Source organism: Rhinopithecus bieti, unplaced genomic scaffold (genome assembly GCF_001698545.2).
Source record: "Rhinopithecus bieti isolate Rb0 unplaced genomic scaffold, ASM169854v2 scaffold_1853, whole genome shotgun sequence".
Classification (NCBI taxonomy): domain Eukaryota; kingdom Metazoa; phylum Chordata; class Mammalia; order Primates; family Cercopithecidae; genus Rhinopithecus; species Rhinopithecus bieti.
Window position 1 is genome coordinate 6,087,833 of NW_016804151.1, and position 15,583 is coordinate 6,103,415.

The window sequence follows — 15,583 nt, forward strand, 5'->3', positions numbered from 1 at the left end:
CTCGCCCAGGAAGTGAATTGATTTTGTTACTTTCTTCTAAAGACCATAGATCTGCCTGGTTTATACAACAAAGCTCGTCTGAATTGGAGTCCTCAAATTTGTCAACTTAAGTTTTAAAAGATTTAAAACAAAAAAAAAAGACCTGGCGGGATGGCTCAAGCCTGTAATCCCAGCACTTTGGGAGGCCGAGGTAGGCGGATCACGAGGTCAGGAGATCAAGACAATCCTGGCTAACATGGTGAAACCCCATCTCTACTAAAAAAAAAAAAAAAAAAAAAAAAAAAAAAAATTAGCCGGGTGTGGTGGTGGTGGGTGCCTGTAGTCGCAGCTACTCGGGAGGCTGAGGGCAGGAGAATGGTGTGACTGCGAGGCGGAGCTTGCAGTGAGCCGACGGATCGCACTGCAGCCTGGGGCGACAGATGAACTCTGTCTCAAAAAAAAAAAAAAAAAAAAAAGACACACTGCTATAGCCCAGTGGTTTTTAATTTTCATCAGTCTGGATCTCTTTCAAAATCTGCTCAACACTGGGAATTTCTCCTCAGAAGAACAGGCATGGAAGGGCAAAAATTACATGACAATCTACATTAGTAGTAAACAGAAACGGCAGAGGTGCCCATGTGATGTTTGTATCTCCGTAGAGTTGTGTGGTCAGAACAGACAAATTCCTTTTGCAAGTAATAGTAAGGAAGTGCATCACTGAAAACAGGAATGAGCCGTGTGCATGGACGCATCCATTACTGTCAAAGGGGAAACACAGAAGCCATCTAATTCCTGTGAGCTTTTGCAGTTCACTTTTAGAGTGCCCTTTCTGGCAAGATTAGATTCTTGTGTGTTATTACTTAACTTTAATTATCTGTTTATAATGCAATCATGCCATGCATAACAGCAGATCACATATACAAGTGATCCCATAAGATTATAATGCTGTATTTTTCCTGTACCTTTTCTATGCTTAGCTATGTTTAGAGACACAAATACTCACCACTGTGTTACAGTTGCCTGCGGTGTTCACTGCAGTCACATGCTTGACAGGTTTGCAGCCTGGGAGCAATAGCTTATACCATACAGCCCAGGTGTGCTACGTAGGTTGTAGCGTCTAGGTTTGTGTAAGTACACTCTGTGATATTCACACAATGACGAAATTGCCTGAGGATGCATTGCCGAGAATGTATCCCTGTCAGGAAGCACCTCATGACCATGTTTGACTTCTGCAAGGGTGCCAAGATCATTCGATGGGGTAAAGACAGTCTTTCCAATAAATGATGCTGGGAAAACTGGGTTTCTACCTTCAAAAGAATGAAATTGGACCTCCCCTGCCTTTTTTTTTTTTCCTTTGAGACAGGATCTAGTTCTATCACCCAGGCTGGAGTGTAGTGATACAATCATGGCTCACTGCAGCCTCTACCTGGGCTCAAGAGATCCTCCTGCTTCTGCCTCCCAACCAGCTGGGATCACAGGCATGTGCCACCATGCCAGGCTAATTTTTAAATTTTTTATGGAGATGAGGTCTCACTATGTTGCCCAGGCTGGTCTTGAACTCCTGACCTCAAGCAATCCTCCCACCTCATCCTCCAAAAGTGCTGGGATTACAGGCATGAGCCACCATGCCCAGCCAGGACTCTTATTTTGTAACATTACAAAATGTAACTCAAAATGGATCAAAGACCTAAGCATAAGAGCTAAAACTGTAAAATTCTTAGCAGCAAACATAGGGAGACATCTTTATGCTATTGGATCTGGCAATGATTTCTTGGATAGGACATCAAAAGCACTCACAACAAAAGAAAAAACAGAAAACTTGTTACCATCAGAGTTGAAAACTTTTATGCATCAAAGAACAGTAGCAGCAGAATAAAAAGACAACCCAAGGAGTGGAAGAAAATGTTTCCAAATCATTTCTAATAAGAGGTTAATATTCAAAATATATAAAGAATTTCTATAACTTGGCAAAAAAATTTTTTAAATGGGCAGAGGACTTGAGTAGATATTTCTGTTTCTTCAAAGAAGATATACAAACGGCCAATAAGCAGTTGGAAAGGTGTTTCCCACCAGTAATCACTGCGGAAATGCAAATCAAAACCCTCATAAGACATCACTTCACACCCATTAACATGACTGTTATCCAAAAGAAAAAAGACAGAAAAATGTTGATGAGAATATGGATAAATTGGAACCGAACCTGTGTGAACTGTTGGTAGGTATGCAAAATAGTGTAGCTACTTTGGAAAACAGTATTTGTACACTCAAACAGGGATTTGTACACTCATGCTCATAGCAGCATGATTTGCAATAGCTAAAAGGTGGAGGCAACTCAAGTGTCCACCAACAAATGAATGGATAAATAAAATGTGATCCATCCATACAATGGAATACTATTCAGCCTTGAAAAAGGAAGGAAATTCTGACACAGGCTGCAACATGGACATTATGCATTATGCTTAAAGACATCGTGCTTGGTGAAAGAAATCAGACACAAAAGGACAAATCCAGCCGGGCGCAGTGGCTCACGCCTCTAATCCCAGCACTCTGGGAGGCCAAGGCAGGTGGATCACCTGAGGTCAAGAGTTTGAGACCAGCCTGGCCAACATGGTGAAACCCAGTCTCCACTAAAAATATAAAATTATCCGGGCGTGGTGGCAGGCGCCTGTAATCCCAGCTACTTGGAAGGCTTCAGCAGGAGAATCACTTGAACCCAGGAGGCAGAGGTCGCAGTGAGGTAAGATCGCACCACTGTACTCCTGTCTGGGCAACAAGAGCGAGATTCCATCGAAAGAAGAAAGAAAAGAAAGAGAAAGAAAGAAAGAAGGAAGGGAGGGAGGGAGGGAGGGAGGGAGGCAGGCAGGCAGGCAGGCAGGCAGGAAGGAAGGAAGGGGAGGAGGAGGAGGAGGAGGGAGGGAGGAAGGAAAGAAAGAAAGAAAAAGGAAGGAAGGACAAATCCTGTGTGATTCCACCCCTAGGAGGTCCTTAGAGTCATCAGATCCGTAGAGACAGAAAGTAGAATGGTGGGTGCCAGGGGCTGGAGAGGGGTAGGAAGTGAGTGTTTCATGGGGACAAAGTTTCAATCTGGGAAGATGAGAATGTTCTGGAGATGGATGGAGGTGATGGTTGCACAACAGTGTGAATGCACTTAATGCTACTGAGCTGTACATTAAACATGGTTAAAATGGTAAATTATACATTATGCACATTTTACCATAACTAATGATAAAGAGTAATCAACTCCAATCATATTTCCCAGCATTACTTTACTAGGAGGCATATGCTTTGTATAGTTTGCCTCTCATAAGTCCCTACTCTCCTACTAAAGCAGAGGATCACAGCTTCAATAAAGACCCTAAACATTTATCTTGCCTGTGGTCATGTATTAGCTGAACGATGCACAGCAAGCTCATTTCGTTTCCATGCTCTTAACTGGGCGAATCCTGCTTTTGATCCTAATGGAAAGAAAGCTTGGGGCAGGTGGAGAGCCGGTTCTTCAGCACTCACAGACGATTCCCACACCACACTCCCGTATCGGGCCTTCTCTGCCGAGAGTCCTCCCTGCCCAAGAGGTCTGGGGTGCCCTAGACACGTGTGCTCATCTCTTGTATTTGGAGATCTGGGGCTGGGAAGAGAATGAAAAGCAACCTAATCAGGAATTTAAGAATGGAGAAAATGGGACTAAATTATTCAGACACGTTTGAGTGCCCACTCGCTAGCAGGCATTTTCCACTGTCTATAATTGTGAGTAAGACATGTTCCCCAAAAGGCCATCTAAGATAGGGGTCAGAGCCTGGGCAAGATGATGAGACCCCATCTGAACAAAAAAATTTAAAAATTGCCCAGGCATGGTGGCACATACCTGTGGTCTCAGCTTCCGGGGAGGCTGAGGCAGGAGAAGCACTTGAGCTCTGGAGGTTAAGGCTGCAGTGAGCCATGTTTGCACCACTGCACTCCAGCCTGGGTGACAGAGCAAGAACCGGCCTCATAATAAATAAATAAATGAATAAAATTAAAAAAAAAAAAAAACAGGAGTCAGCAGACTGCATCTGGCACACTACTGCGGATTTTATTTTGTTTTACTTTCCATGAGTTGAGAATATTTTTTGCATTTTTAAATGATTGGAAACAAAAAATATTTTGTGACACATGAAAATGATATGAAATTAAATTTCAGTGTCCATAAATTTCAGTGTCCATAAATGTTCAATTTTGTTGGAACAGCACCAGTACTAGGGCTGGGACTAGCATGAGGCAAGTGAGGCCCTCGCCTGAGGTACAAAATTTAAGGCGGTACCTAAAAAAACCACAGTCATCAAGATACACAGTGTTTTAATGCAGTATTTTTAAAAATCAAAATAAATGGCAAAACATTTCATGATGAAGGCCGGGCACAGTGGCTCACACCTGTAATCCTAGCACTCTAGGAAGCCAAGGTGGGTGGATCACTTGAGGCCAGGAGTTCGAGACCAGCCAGGACAACAGGGTGAAACCCCGTCTCTACAAAGAATACAAAAATTAGCCAGGTGTAGTGGCATGTGCCTGTACTCCCTGACCCCGGGGAGGTTGAGGCTGCAGTGAGCCGTGTTTTGAGACCCTGTCTCAAAAAAAAAGGGAAAAAAATTCCATGACGAACAAAATGTTGAAATTTTACATAAAGCAGGATCAGCACTGCTGCTTTTTTTTTTTCCTCTTTGCTCCAGGCTCTAGCATGGCTCTGAAAGGCACTGAGTGCGACAGCCACGCTCATTCCTCCTACTGTCCAGAGGCAGAGTTGAGTAGTCTCAACAGAGACCTGCAAAGCCGAAGATGTATATTTTCTGGCCCTTATAGAAAGTTTTCCAGTGGCTAATGCCTGTAATCCCAACACTTTGGGAGGCCAAAGTGGGTGGATCCCATGAGCCCAGGAGTTCAAGACTAGTCTGGGCAACATGGCAAAACCTTATCTCTACAAAAAATACAAAAACTAGCTGAGAGTGTTGGTGCATACACTCCCATGTAGCTGAGAGTGTTGGTCCCAGCTACATGGGAGGCTGTGGTGGGAGGATGGCTTGAGCTCAGGAGTTAGAGGATGCAGTGAGCTGTGATCACGCCGCTGTGCTCCAGCCTGGGTGACAGAGAAAGGCTCAGTCTCAAAGAAAAAAAGAAAACTTTCCAACCCCTGATAGACATCAATTCAGTTGAGAAGGGCTCTCCTCTTACTCTATTAATCCCCAGCAATGACTGTAACCAAACTAGATTCAACATCTGGTCCACTTCCTCTGTCTACCTTTTTTTTTTTTTTTTTCTTTCTTTCTTTCTTTCTTTCTTTCTTTCTTTCTTTCTTTCTTTCTTTCTTTCTTTCTTTCTTTCTTTCTTTCTTTCTTTCTCTTTTCTTTCTTTCTTTCTTTCTTCCTTCCTTCCTTCCTTCCTTCCTTCCTTCTTTCTTTCTTTCTTTCTTTTCTTTCTTTCTTTCTTTTTTTTTTTTTTTGAGACAATCTTACTCTGTTGCCCAGGCTGGAGTGCAATGGAACAATCTCAGCTCACTGCATCCTCTGCCTCCTGGGTTCAAATGATTCTCCTCCCTCAGCCTCCCTAGTAGCTGGGATTACAGGTGTGCACCACCACGCCCAGATAATTTTTGTATTTTTAGTAGAGACGGGGTTTTACCATGTTGGCCAGGCTGGTCTCGAACTCCTGACTTCAGGTGATCCACCCTCCTCGACCTCCCAAAGTGCTAGGATTACAGGCATGAGCCACCACATCCGGCCCTCCATCTACCTTTTTATGTACCTATTTTAAAAAGTGAGTGTACACTCATAAATTATTTAATTTTTGGATAATAGTACATGTAAGCCAATAGCAATTAACACTGAATTAATAAGCATGCTAATGTTTGTGTGCTGTAATGATTTACTGAGAGTATAATTACCTGCATTAAAAATGTATAGAAGCCATCATTTACTTTCATGTTAACTAAATGCTTAATTAGTTAACCCTTCATGCTGTGGGCTTAGTGTTACTTGGTTTGTTTATAAAATGATATGATTTCTTCCCAGGTTCCACAGACAGGTCTTGGAAGCATAATTAATTATTATTATTATTTGTTTAAAATAGAGACAGGGTCTCGCTTTTTGGCCTGTTTGACCTCAATCAATCCTCCCACCTCGGCCTCCCAAAGTGCTGGGATTACAGGTGTGAGCCACCATACCCGGCCAGGAAGCAGAATTATTATGAACTTTTAAAAAGTAGTAAATGCCTTTATCCTAGTTTTCCTGCATTCACTCTTTCTCTGTATAATCTAAGAAGAATGCTCTTTTAAAAGGTGTAAGTCAGATTATATTGTGCCTATGGGTTGAGCCTCCTGGGCTTCCCACAGCAATTGGAATTTTTTTTTTTTTTTTTTGAGATGGAGTCTTGCTCTGTTGCCCAGGCTGGCGTGCAATGGCATGATCTTGACTCACTGCAACCTCCACCTCCCAGGTTCAAGTGATTCTCCTGCCTCAGCCTCCCAAGTAACTGGGACTACAGGTGTGCATCACCATACCCAGCTAATTTTTTAATTTTTAGTAGAGATGGGGTTTCACCAGGTTGGCCAGGCTAGTCTCAAACTCCTGACTTCGTGATCCACCCACCTCAGCCTCCCAAAGTGCTGGGATTACAGGTGTGAGCCACCGAGCCCGGCCGGCAATTGGAATTTTAAAACTCTAGAGGTCTGACCTTGTTCAGGGCCTCTGCTGCTGCAGGACAATTGCACAGCTATTCCTGTTGTCCAGGCTGCTCCCTCCCACATCCTCCTAAGGCTGGCCCCTTCCCTGCAGCTGCCAGGTCCCAGCTCAGTGCCATCCTTAGTGCCACCCCTAACTGGCTATCAAGAGGGGAGCCCTCTCCACCAGGCTCTGTCCCTCTGCAGTCCCCTTGCACCACAGCCTGGATCTCTACTGAACAACCTTGTGTATCTGCAACCTTGTGTGTTCTTGCCTGACAAGGATGCCAGCACCCTGAGAGCAGCACTTTCATCTGACCTGTTCACCTTAGAATCCTCAGGCTGGGTGTGGTGGCTCACATTTTAATCCCAGCATTTTGGGAGGCCAAAGTGGCAGGATTAGTTGAAGCTGAAAGTTCGAAACCAGCCTGGGCAACAAAGCAAGACCTCACCTTCTCTCTCTCTCTCTCTCTCTCTCTCTCACACACACACACACACACACACACATACACACACACACACACACATTAGCCAGGCATGTGCCTGTGGTCCCAGCTACTCAGGAGGCTGAGGCGGGAGGATTGCTTTAGCCCTGGAGTTAGAGGCTGCAGTGAGTTGTGATCATACCACTGCACTCTCCAGCCTGGGTAAACAGAGCAAGACCCATCCCTAAAAAAACAGAATCCTCAGAGCCTAGAATGGGGCCAGGCACTCAGTAGATGCACCTTTTTTTCTTTTTTTATTATTTATTTATATTTTAAATCTACATGCAGTCATGTTTGCCTTTTTGGGTTTGCTGTTCTATGGTTTTTCACACTTGCATAGATTCCTTTTTTTTTTTTTCAGACAGGATCTTGCTTTGTTGCCAGGCTGGAGTGCAATGGTGTGATCTCAGCTCACAGCTCCCTGGTTCAAGCGATTTTTCTGTCTCAGCCTCCCAAGTAGCTGGGATTACAGGCACGTGCCACCACGCCCAGCTAATTTTTGTATTTTTAGTAGAGATGGGGTTTCACCATGTTGGCCAGGATGGTCTTGATCGCCTGACCTTGTAATCCACCTGCCTCAGCCTCCCAAAGTGCAGGGATTACAGGCATGAGCCACCACGCCCGGCCTGTTTGCAGAGATTCTTATAACCTCCACCTCAAACAGAATGGAGAGCAAGTCCAACCTCTCTCTGTAGTCAGACCCTGGCCCCACCCTTAGCCTCTGGCCACCATCTGCTGTCCCTTTCTATAGCTCTGCCTTTTCCAGAATGTCATATAAATGGAAACATACATTGTGTAGCTTTTGAGACTGGCTGCTTTCACTTGGCATAAATGCCTCTGGGATTCATCGCTGTCATTGTGTGTGTCAGTCGTGTGTTCCTTTTATTGCTGGAGCACAGTCCATGTGTGATCCTATCACAGGGTGTTTGGTACATTTTCTCTTCATGACGGATGTTGAATTAACATGAAAGCCTCTGGTTGTAAGAGGGACGGCATACTCTAGACCAAGTCCACTAAACTGTAGTGGTATTCCCTGCACAAACAGCCATTCTGTTTGGTACTTTACAGGGTACAGTTTGGTAATTTACAGGAACCGGCATGTCTTAGAATGTTTACCAACGATTTACAACTTTTAAAATGATATGCAAGTAATGGCCGGACGCGGTGGCTCATGCCTATAATCCCAGCACTTTGGGAGGCCGAGGCAGGTGGCTCACTTGAGGTCAGGAGTTCGAGACCAGCCTGGCCAACATGGTGAAGCCCCCCCTCTCTACTAAAAATACAAAAATTAGCCGGGCGTGGTGGCACATGCCTGTAGTCCCAGCTACTTGGGAGGCTGAGGCAGGAGAATAGCTTGAACCCAGTAGGTGGAGGTTGCAGTGAGCTGAGATTGTGCCACTGCACCCCAGCCTGGGAGACAGAGCAAGACTCCATCTCAAAAATAAAAAATAAAAATAAAATGATATGCAAGTAGTACAAGTAACATTCTGCTGGGAAGGACGACCATCTATGGCAGGAGATTCAGAAATAAAGTTTCTCTTTTCATCTTTCTGTCTGTCCCACCTCTCATGAGGTGAGCGCCGTTAATCGTTTAACTTGTGTCCTTCTAGATCTTTTTAAGGTCTCTACCTATTTTGTAGTACATATAGCTGGGGTTTTTTCAACATAAATGTATTCTGCAAATATTTGAGAGCCTGCTGTGTGCCAGGCACTGCAGATGTTGGCTTTCTTTCTTGGAGAAGGTACCTCTTCTTTTTAATGGCAGCATAGTTTTAGAGCTAGGATGTACCCTAAGGTACTTAATGATTTTCCTATTGATGAACATTTATGTCTAATTTTTTATGACTTCAACTAATGCCATTGGGGACAGGTTGTCAATATACCTTTTCTTTTTTCTTTTTCTTTCTTTCTTTTTTTTTTTTTTACAGCTGTGCTGAGATCTATTTTGCGTACCATAAAGTTCACCCATTTGAAGTGTATGGTTCAGTGGGTCTTAGTATACTGTATTCACAGAACATTTTCATCACTCCAAAAAGAAGAAGAAACCCTGAATCTGCCATGAACAGTCACTTGCCATTCCTCCCCCCAGCTCCTGGCAACTGTGAATCCACTTTCTGCCTCTGTGGATTTGCCTGTTTTGAACATTTCATATAAACAGAATCACACACGATGCGGCCTTTTGTGACGGGCTTCTTCCACATAACATAATGTTTTCAGGGTCCATTGTCCATCCATTTACAGCATGTGCCAGTGCCTCGCTCCTTTTTTTTTTTTTTGAGACAGAATTTTGCTCTTTTTGCCCAGGCTGCAGTGCAATGGCACGATTTTGGCTCACTGCAACCTCCGCCTCCCGGGTTCAAGCAATTCTCCTACCTCAGCCTCCCAAGTAGCTGGGATTACAGGCATGCACCACCATGCCTGGCTAATTTTGTATTTTTAGTAGAGATAGGGTTTCTCCATGTTGGTCAGGCTGGTCTCAAACTCCTGACCCCAGGTGTTCTGCCCGCCTCAGCCTCCCAAAGTGCTGGGATTACAGGTGTGAGCCACCGTACCTGGCTGCCTTCATTTATCCATCCATCCGTGACAAACATTTGGGCTGTTGCTACTTTGGGGCTGTTAGGACAATGCTGCTGTGAACATCGGTATCCAAGCATTTGTGTGTCCATGCACCGTTTAGCACATGTGTATTTCTGCAGGATGAATTTTGAGGAGGCAAAAAAGACACCACTTATAGCTAGCTCTTTGTCTCTGACTATGTGGGTTTGAACATCTCCTAAGTCTTGAGAAATGCTTGGAGGCCATTTCCTGCAGAGGCACACCCCCTTCTTGGGTGGGCTGGGGGAGGCAGTGGCAGAGCCCAGCCCACCTGCCCCAGCCACCAGTGCTCCAGGGTTTTGCATTCAGCCCCTGGCAAACACTCATGGCTAACTCTACAGGTGCCCTTGCCTGTCTTTGACCCAGCACTGGTGAAGGAATTGGCAAAGCCACCAGGTTAATGATGCAAACCCCAGAAGTGTGCGGCATAGATGAGAAAGCAAACAGCCTCTCCCTTTGGAGAACTAAAAGAATTTAAAGAAGCTCGCTGGCTCACTCTCTCTCACTGGGAAGGATGTCACTAAACACAGTCAGCATCAATCACTATTTTTGTTAAGCAATTTATGAGTTGCTCAGCTGAGAATAAGGTTGCACGTGGTAGGAGGAGTTCTGTGTGCACCGAGGTCTCGTGGAAGGACCGGATTTCTAGGGAGGAAAAGGGAAAAGAGAGTTGATGTTAAAATATCATTTCTATAACAGTAATGCGGCCGGGCGCGGTGGCTCAAGCCTGTAATCCCAGCACTTTGGGAGGCCGAGACGGGTGGATCACGAGGTCAGGAGATCGAGACCATCCTGGCGAACACGGTGAAACCCCGTCTCTACTAAAAATACAAAAAAAAAAAAAAAAACTAGCCGGGCAAGGTGGCAGGCGCCTGTAGTCCCAGCTACTTGGGAGGCTGAGGCAGGAGAATGGCATGAACCCAGGAGGCGGAGCTTGCAGTGAGCTGAGATCCGGCCTCTGCACTCCAGCCTGGGCGACAGAGCGAGACTCCGTCTCAAAAAAAAAAAAAAAAAGCAGTAATGCAGCAATGTTCGTCTAGAAGGAGAGCTGCCACATTTGGCAAGATGCTGGGAGAGAAACAAGTATTAAGTACTTGCTTAAAATGACAAACCCCACAAATATGCCCTGGAATGAATATAGCTCCATAGCAGGAGGCACTCCCTAAAGGGTTTAGCAACATCACAAATAGCAAAGAGCATAACTGCTTTTAGAGTTTCAGATATTTAAATCTGCAAAAAATCAGTAGATGATGTCGGTTACGTTATAATGGTGTGAATTACAACAATGACTCTAATGAACATTTGTGGGCATTTTCCGTATGCTGGGCTGGCCATTAAACTCCACACTTTGTAGGACTCATCTCATTTAACACAACCACCCAACACAGAAGTGTTTTCTCCATTTATAGACAAAGAAATGGAGGTGCGAAAAGATTTAAGTCCCTGACTGAGGTCACCCAGCTAGAAACTGGAGGACCCAGGATCTGGACCTAGGCACCCCCGCTAGCCACCTGTTTTAGAGCTAGGATGCACCGTAAGGTAGCTAATGGTTTTCCTATTGATGAATATTTGTTTATTATTTATTTATTTATTTTGAGACAGAGTCTCGCTGTGTCACCCAGGCTAGAGTACAGTGGCGCAGTCTTGGCTCACTGCAACCTCCTCCTCCCGGGTTCAGGCGATTCTTCTGCCTCAGCCTCCCGAGTAGCTGGGATTACAGGCACACACCACCACACACAGCTAATTTTTGTATATTTTTTAGTTGAGACGGGGTTTCGCCATGTTGGCCAGGCTGCTCTCAAACTGCTGACCTCAAGTGATCTGCCCGCCTTAGCCTCCCAAAATGTACTGGGATTACAGGTATGAGCCACCGCCCTCCACCTCGTTTCTAATTTTTTATGAACACCGAGCTCCGAAAGCCAAGCAAAGCGGTGACGCTGTGTATTTCAGAGCTTAGTATTCCCTCTGCTTTCTTCCTTTCCTCAGTCCCCAATGCCAGATCCTCCAACTGTTCATGACCTTTGAACTTGAGAAGGGACCTCTTTTCTGCTTTATCTACAGCTGCTTTCCTGATGATCTCACCAAGGTACAAGAGTTGAAATGCATCTTAGAACCTCCAGTGTCCTAATGTCTATAGCCTGGCTCACTCCCCTGAATCCCGGACTTGCATACCTAGCTGCCTAGGTGGCAGCTGCATGTGGGTGTCATCTGATGGGCATCTGAGGCTTCTGTCACCCAAAACTGGGTGCCTGATTCGACCTCACGCTTGTCCCTCTCCAGCCTCAGCACGGGACAGCTCCATTCTCTAGGTGCTCAGGCCAACCACAAGCCTTAAGTCAACCTTGACTCCTCTTTTTCTTTCACCCTCTATGTCAAACCCGTCAGCAGACGTGGCTGGCTCTATCTTCAGGTGTCTCCCAAATGAGACCACTCCTATCACCTAAGTCTTTGTCACCTCTGGCCTGGTTGTCCAGCCCTGACCTTTGCTTCCATTGACCATTGATGCTTCCAAAATATCTGTCAGACCGTGTCCCTGTGCCCTAAACCTTCCAGTAGCTTCCCAGCACACTCAGAGCGAAAGCCAAAGACCCCACTGTGGCCTCCTTGTGTCTCTTAAGGCTTCCTTCTCCTCCTCCTCCTCCTCCTCCTCCTCCTCTTCCTCCTCCTCCTCCTGTCTTAGTCTGTTCAGGCTGTTTCAGCAAAAGGCCATAGACTGGGTGGCTGTAAACAACAGACACGCATCTCTCAGCCCTGGAGGTGGGAAGTCTGAGAAGAGGGTGCCAGCAGGGTCGGGTTCTGGTGAGGGCTCCCCTCTGGGATGCAGATGGCCGTCTTCTTGCTGTGTCCTCACATGGTGGGAAGCCAGAGAGAGCTCTCTGGGGTCCCTTCCATAAGGGAGGGCATGATCCCACCCTCATGACCTAATTACCTCCCAAAGGCCCCACCTCCTAAAGCCACCGCCTTGGGGTGAGGAGTTCAGCATAGGGATTTAAGGGGATACAACATTCAGCCCCCAGCATTCCCCCGGCTCCTCTGGTGACCTTCTCACGTGACCTGTGTGACCCCACGTGTCTCGTGTGCCTCGGCCTTGCTGAGCACATCCTCCTGGCAAAGCCTTCTCAGCGGCAACACTTTCCTCACCTCACTCTGCCTCTCTCCTGCCACTGCCCCAGGTCACCTCGCTGCCCCTGGCCCATGCCGCACTCCACTTGTGCATTTGAGTGTATTTTCCTTCAGAGCATTTGTCACCTCCTGCTGTTCTGTGTCCATGGTGTTGTCTGTCTCTCCCTGAGGAGTCAGCCCCACGTGGTCAGGGACTCCATCTGTTTCATTCCCTGCTGTGTTCTCAGCACGTGGAGCCGGCACATGGTAGATGCTCAGACTGTGTTTGTTGAATGAATGAATGATGGCTGAGTGCCCAGGCTCTGAGCAAGTGTGGTACAGGCACCCTTCAAACCCCAGCACCTGCACCAGGGAACCTTGTGGGGTGAGGAGACGCAGTGGCACAGGCCGGGTGCTAAGAGGAAGGTAGAAAGGTTCCAGCCCACCTTCTCTTCTCGTTGACTTGAGGTTAGGAAGGGGCTAGTTTGGAATGAGAGGAAGAGCTTTCTCCACACTGTGGCATGTATCCCCTGCCTGAGGTTCCACCTGAACTCCTGCCACAAGCTCCAGATCTGTTACTATGGCGCACCCACCCCTGCTACGAAACCCCAGCTCTCTGTTTGCCCACCTGGTCTGCCGCTTTGGGCAGAGCTGCCCTTCATTCACTTTCCATCTTCCTGAGGGCTGACCTTGGCTGGTGTCAGTCATTAGTGGTGGGGCCCAGAACCTCAGCCAGGACAGAACGAGTTCCTGCTGCCCAGGGCCGGCCTGTCTGGGGGCTGCTGAGAAGTCGCCCTGTGGTCGTCCAAAGTCATTCCTGTGTGAGGACGAGACACACACTTTCCACTTGTTGGAGAGGAGGGTCTGGACGGCTTTTTATTGGTGCATTCACCATCTCAGATACTTCTGATCAGTATGAGCCGGGTAAACAGCCAGTTCAGATGGCTCAGACTCCCGGAAGAGGAGCATTTAGCCCAAATTACTGGTATTAGCCATCCACATTCAACCTCATCTTAACCATGAAATTTGCATGGTAAAAAAGAGAATTTGACTAACACAGAAATGCAACTGTGTCTTCATCGTTCCACTCTGTAAGCTTCAGAGGGCTTTCATGCGTTCAGCCTTCCTTCTTTTGATCTTTGAATTGTTTTGAAATTCCATTTGGATGGAAATATTTCCAATATTTATCTTTTATGTTTTTATATCTTTTTTTTTTTTGCAGTTTTTATGGTTTTCTTTAAGCACAAAATGTGCACATGAGCTATCTACTCATTTTCTTCACTGCGCAGCCTGGCGTTGGGGTGGGTAACTCTGATGGCCAGCTGGGCGGCCCTTTCCATGATGGCTTTGCGCTTCTCGGAAGAAGCGCTGTGAGCGATCTCAGCACAGGGAGGTTTGTTGCACATCAGCAGCACTTCCAGCTCCTTGACATTGGGGACCAGGAACTTCTGGAAGCCACAGGGCAGCATGTGCTTTGTTTTTTTGTTGCTCCCATAACCAATGTTGGGCATGAAGATCTGGCCCTTGCAGGCACGGTGGCTCACGCCTGCAATCCCAGCACTTTGGGAGGCTGAGGAGGGCGGATCCCCTGAGGTCAGGAGTTTGAGATCAACGGAGCCAACATGGTGAAACCCTGTCTCTAATAAAAATACAAAAACTAGCCAGGTGTGGTGGTGGGTGCCTGTAGTCCCAGCTACTCTGGAGGCTGAGGCAGGAGAATTACTTCAATCCGGAAGGTGGAGGTTGCAGTGAGCTGAGATCGTGCCACTGCACTGCAGCCTGTGCAACAGAGTGAGACTCCGTCTCAAGAAAAAAAAAAAAAAAAAATCTGGCTCTTGAACCTTCTGCGAACCCTGTTGTTAATTCCTCTGGGTTTCCTCCAGTTACACTTAATTTTGACATATTGTTCTGACTGGTGCCGGATGAACAGCTTGGTCCTCTTTTTGACGACCTTGGGCTTCATGAGGAGTCTGAAGGCGGCCATGATGCTGAGAAGGAGATGGCTGCCACCTCCGTAGGCAGCACCAAAGAGAGAGGGGCCTTTTTTTCTTTTTTATGTCCTTGGAAGGAAGACTTCGTGTTTCTTTTTTAAGAGCCAGGATCTCTCTCTGTCGCCCAGGCTGGAGTGCAGTGATGCAATCATTGCTCACTGCATCCTCTACCTCCTGAGCTCAAGCAATCCTCCTGCCTCAGCCTCCTGAGTAGCTGGGACTGCAGGCGCACCCACCTTACCCAGATAATTTTTAATTTTGTTTTTCTAGAGACAAGGTCTCGCTTTGTTACCGAGACTAGTCTCAAACTCCTGGTCTCAAGCAATTCACCCACCTCAGCCTCTCCGAGCGCTGGGATTACAGACATGAGCCACTGCACCTGGCCCAAATATTTATCTTTTAAAATGTATGCAGAAGTGAAACATGCTTTCCAAGAGCAGCACTGGGCAGGGTCACCCAGCACCCAGGTGGATACGTGGGCTGCCAAGGCTTCTAGAAGCCAGGACAAATGGAAAGCATATTGGAACATGGAAAGGTCTGAAAGGTGGCAATTTGTCCAAGTCTCCATTTGAATCAGAAGAGAAGTGGTGGGTCAGGAAGGGGGTGATTTGAGTTCTGTTTCATCAGACTCATCTCTGTTTCTCTTTCCATCTCTCGGGCGGAGTTAGAACATTTTATTCCATTTTTTTTCCAAAATTATCTTTTGCTCTGCTTTGGGAACTGACTTAATACGGAGCTGGGAATGG

The 15,583-nt window shown here is 46.4% G+C and overlaps 2 protein-coding genes across 6 annotated transcripts in view; one reads left to right on the plus strand and one right to left on the minus strand.

Annotated features, from left to right (window-relative positions):
* RFX2 (regulatory factor X2) overlaps positions 1-15,583 on the plus strand; it is a 123,341-nt gene that overhangs the window by 23,123 nt on the left and 84,635 nt on the right. The window lies entirely within an intron of this gene.
* LOC108526309 (60S ribosomal protein L32-like) lies at positions 13,518-14,830 on the minus strand. The gene is made up of 2 exons (XM_017867020.1): positions 14,685-14,830; positions 13,518-14,373 (listed from the first exon to the last, which is right to left on the minus strand). The coding sequence occupies exons 1-2, from the start codon at positions 14,828-14,830 to the stop codon at positions 14,112-14,114; spliced, it is 408 nt and encodes a 135-aa protein (XP_017722509.1). The 3' UTR covers positions 13,518-14,111.

What these genes read in the sequence shown, in the direction of transcription:
- LOC108526309 (XM_017867020.1), bottom strand. Translation starts at nt 14,830, where the DNA reads ATGGCCGCCTTCAGACTCCTCATGAAGCCCAAGGTCGTCAAAAAGAGG. An exon ending in AACAGGGTTCGCAGAAGGTT is followed by an intron (nt 14,374 to 14,684) that starts CAAGAGCCAGAT and finishes CCACCGTGCCTG; the next exon opens with CAAGGGCCAGATCTTCATGC.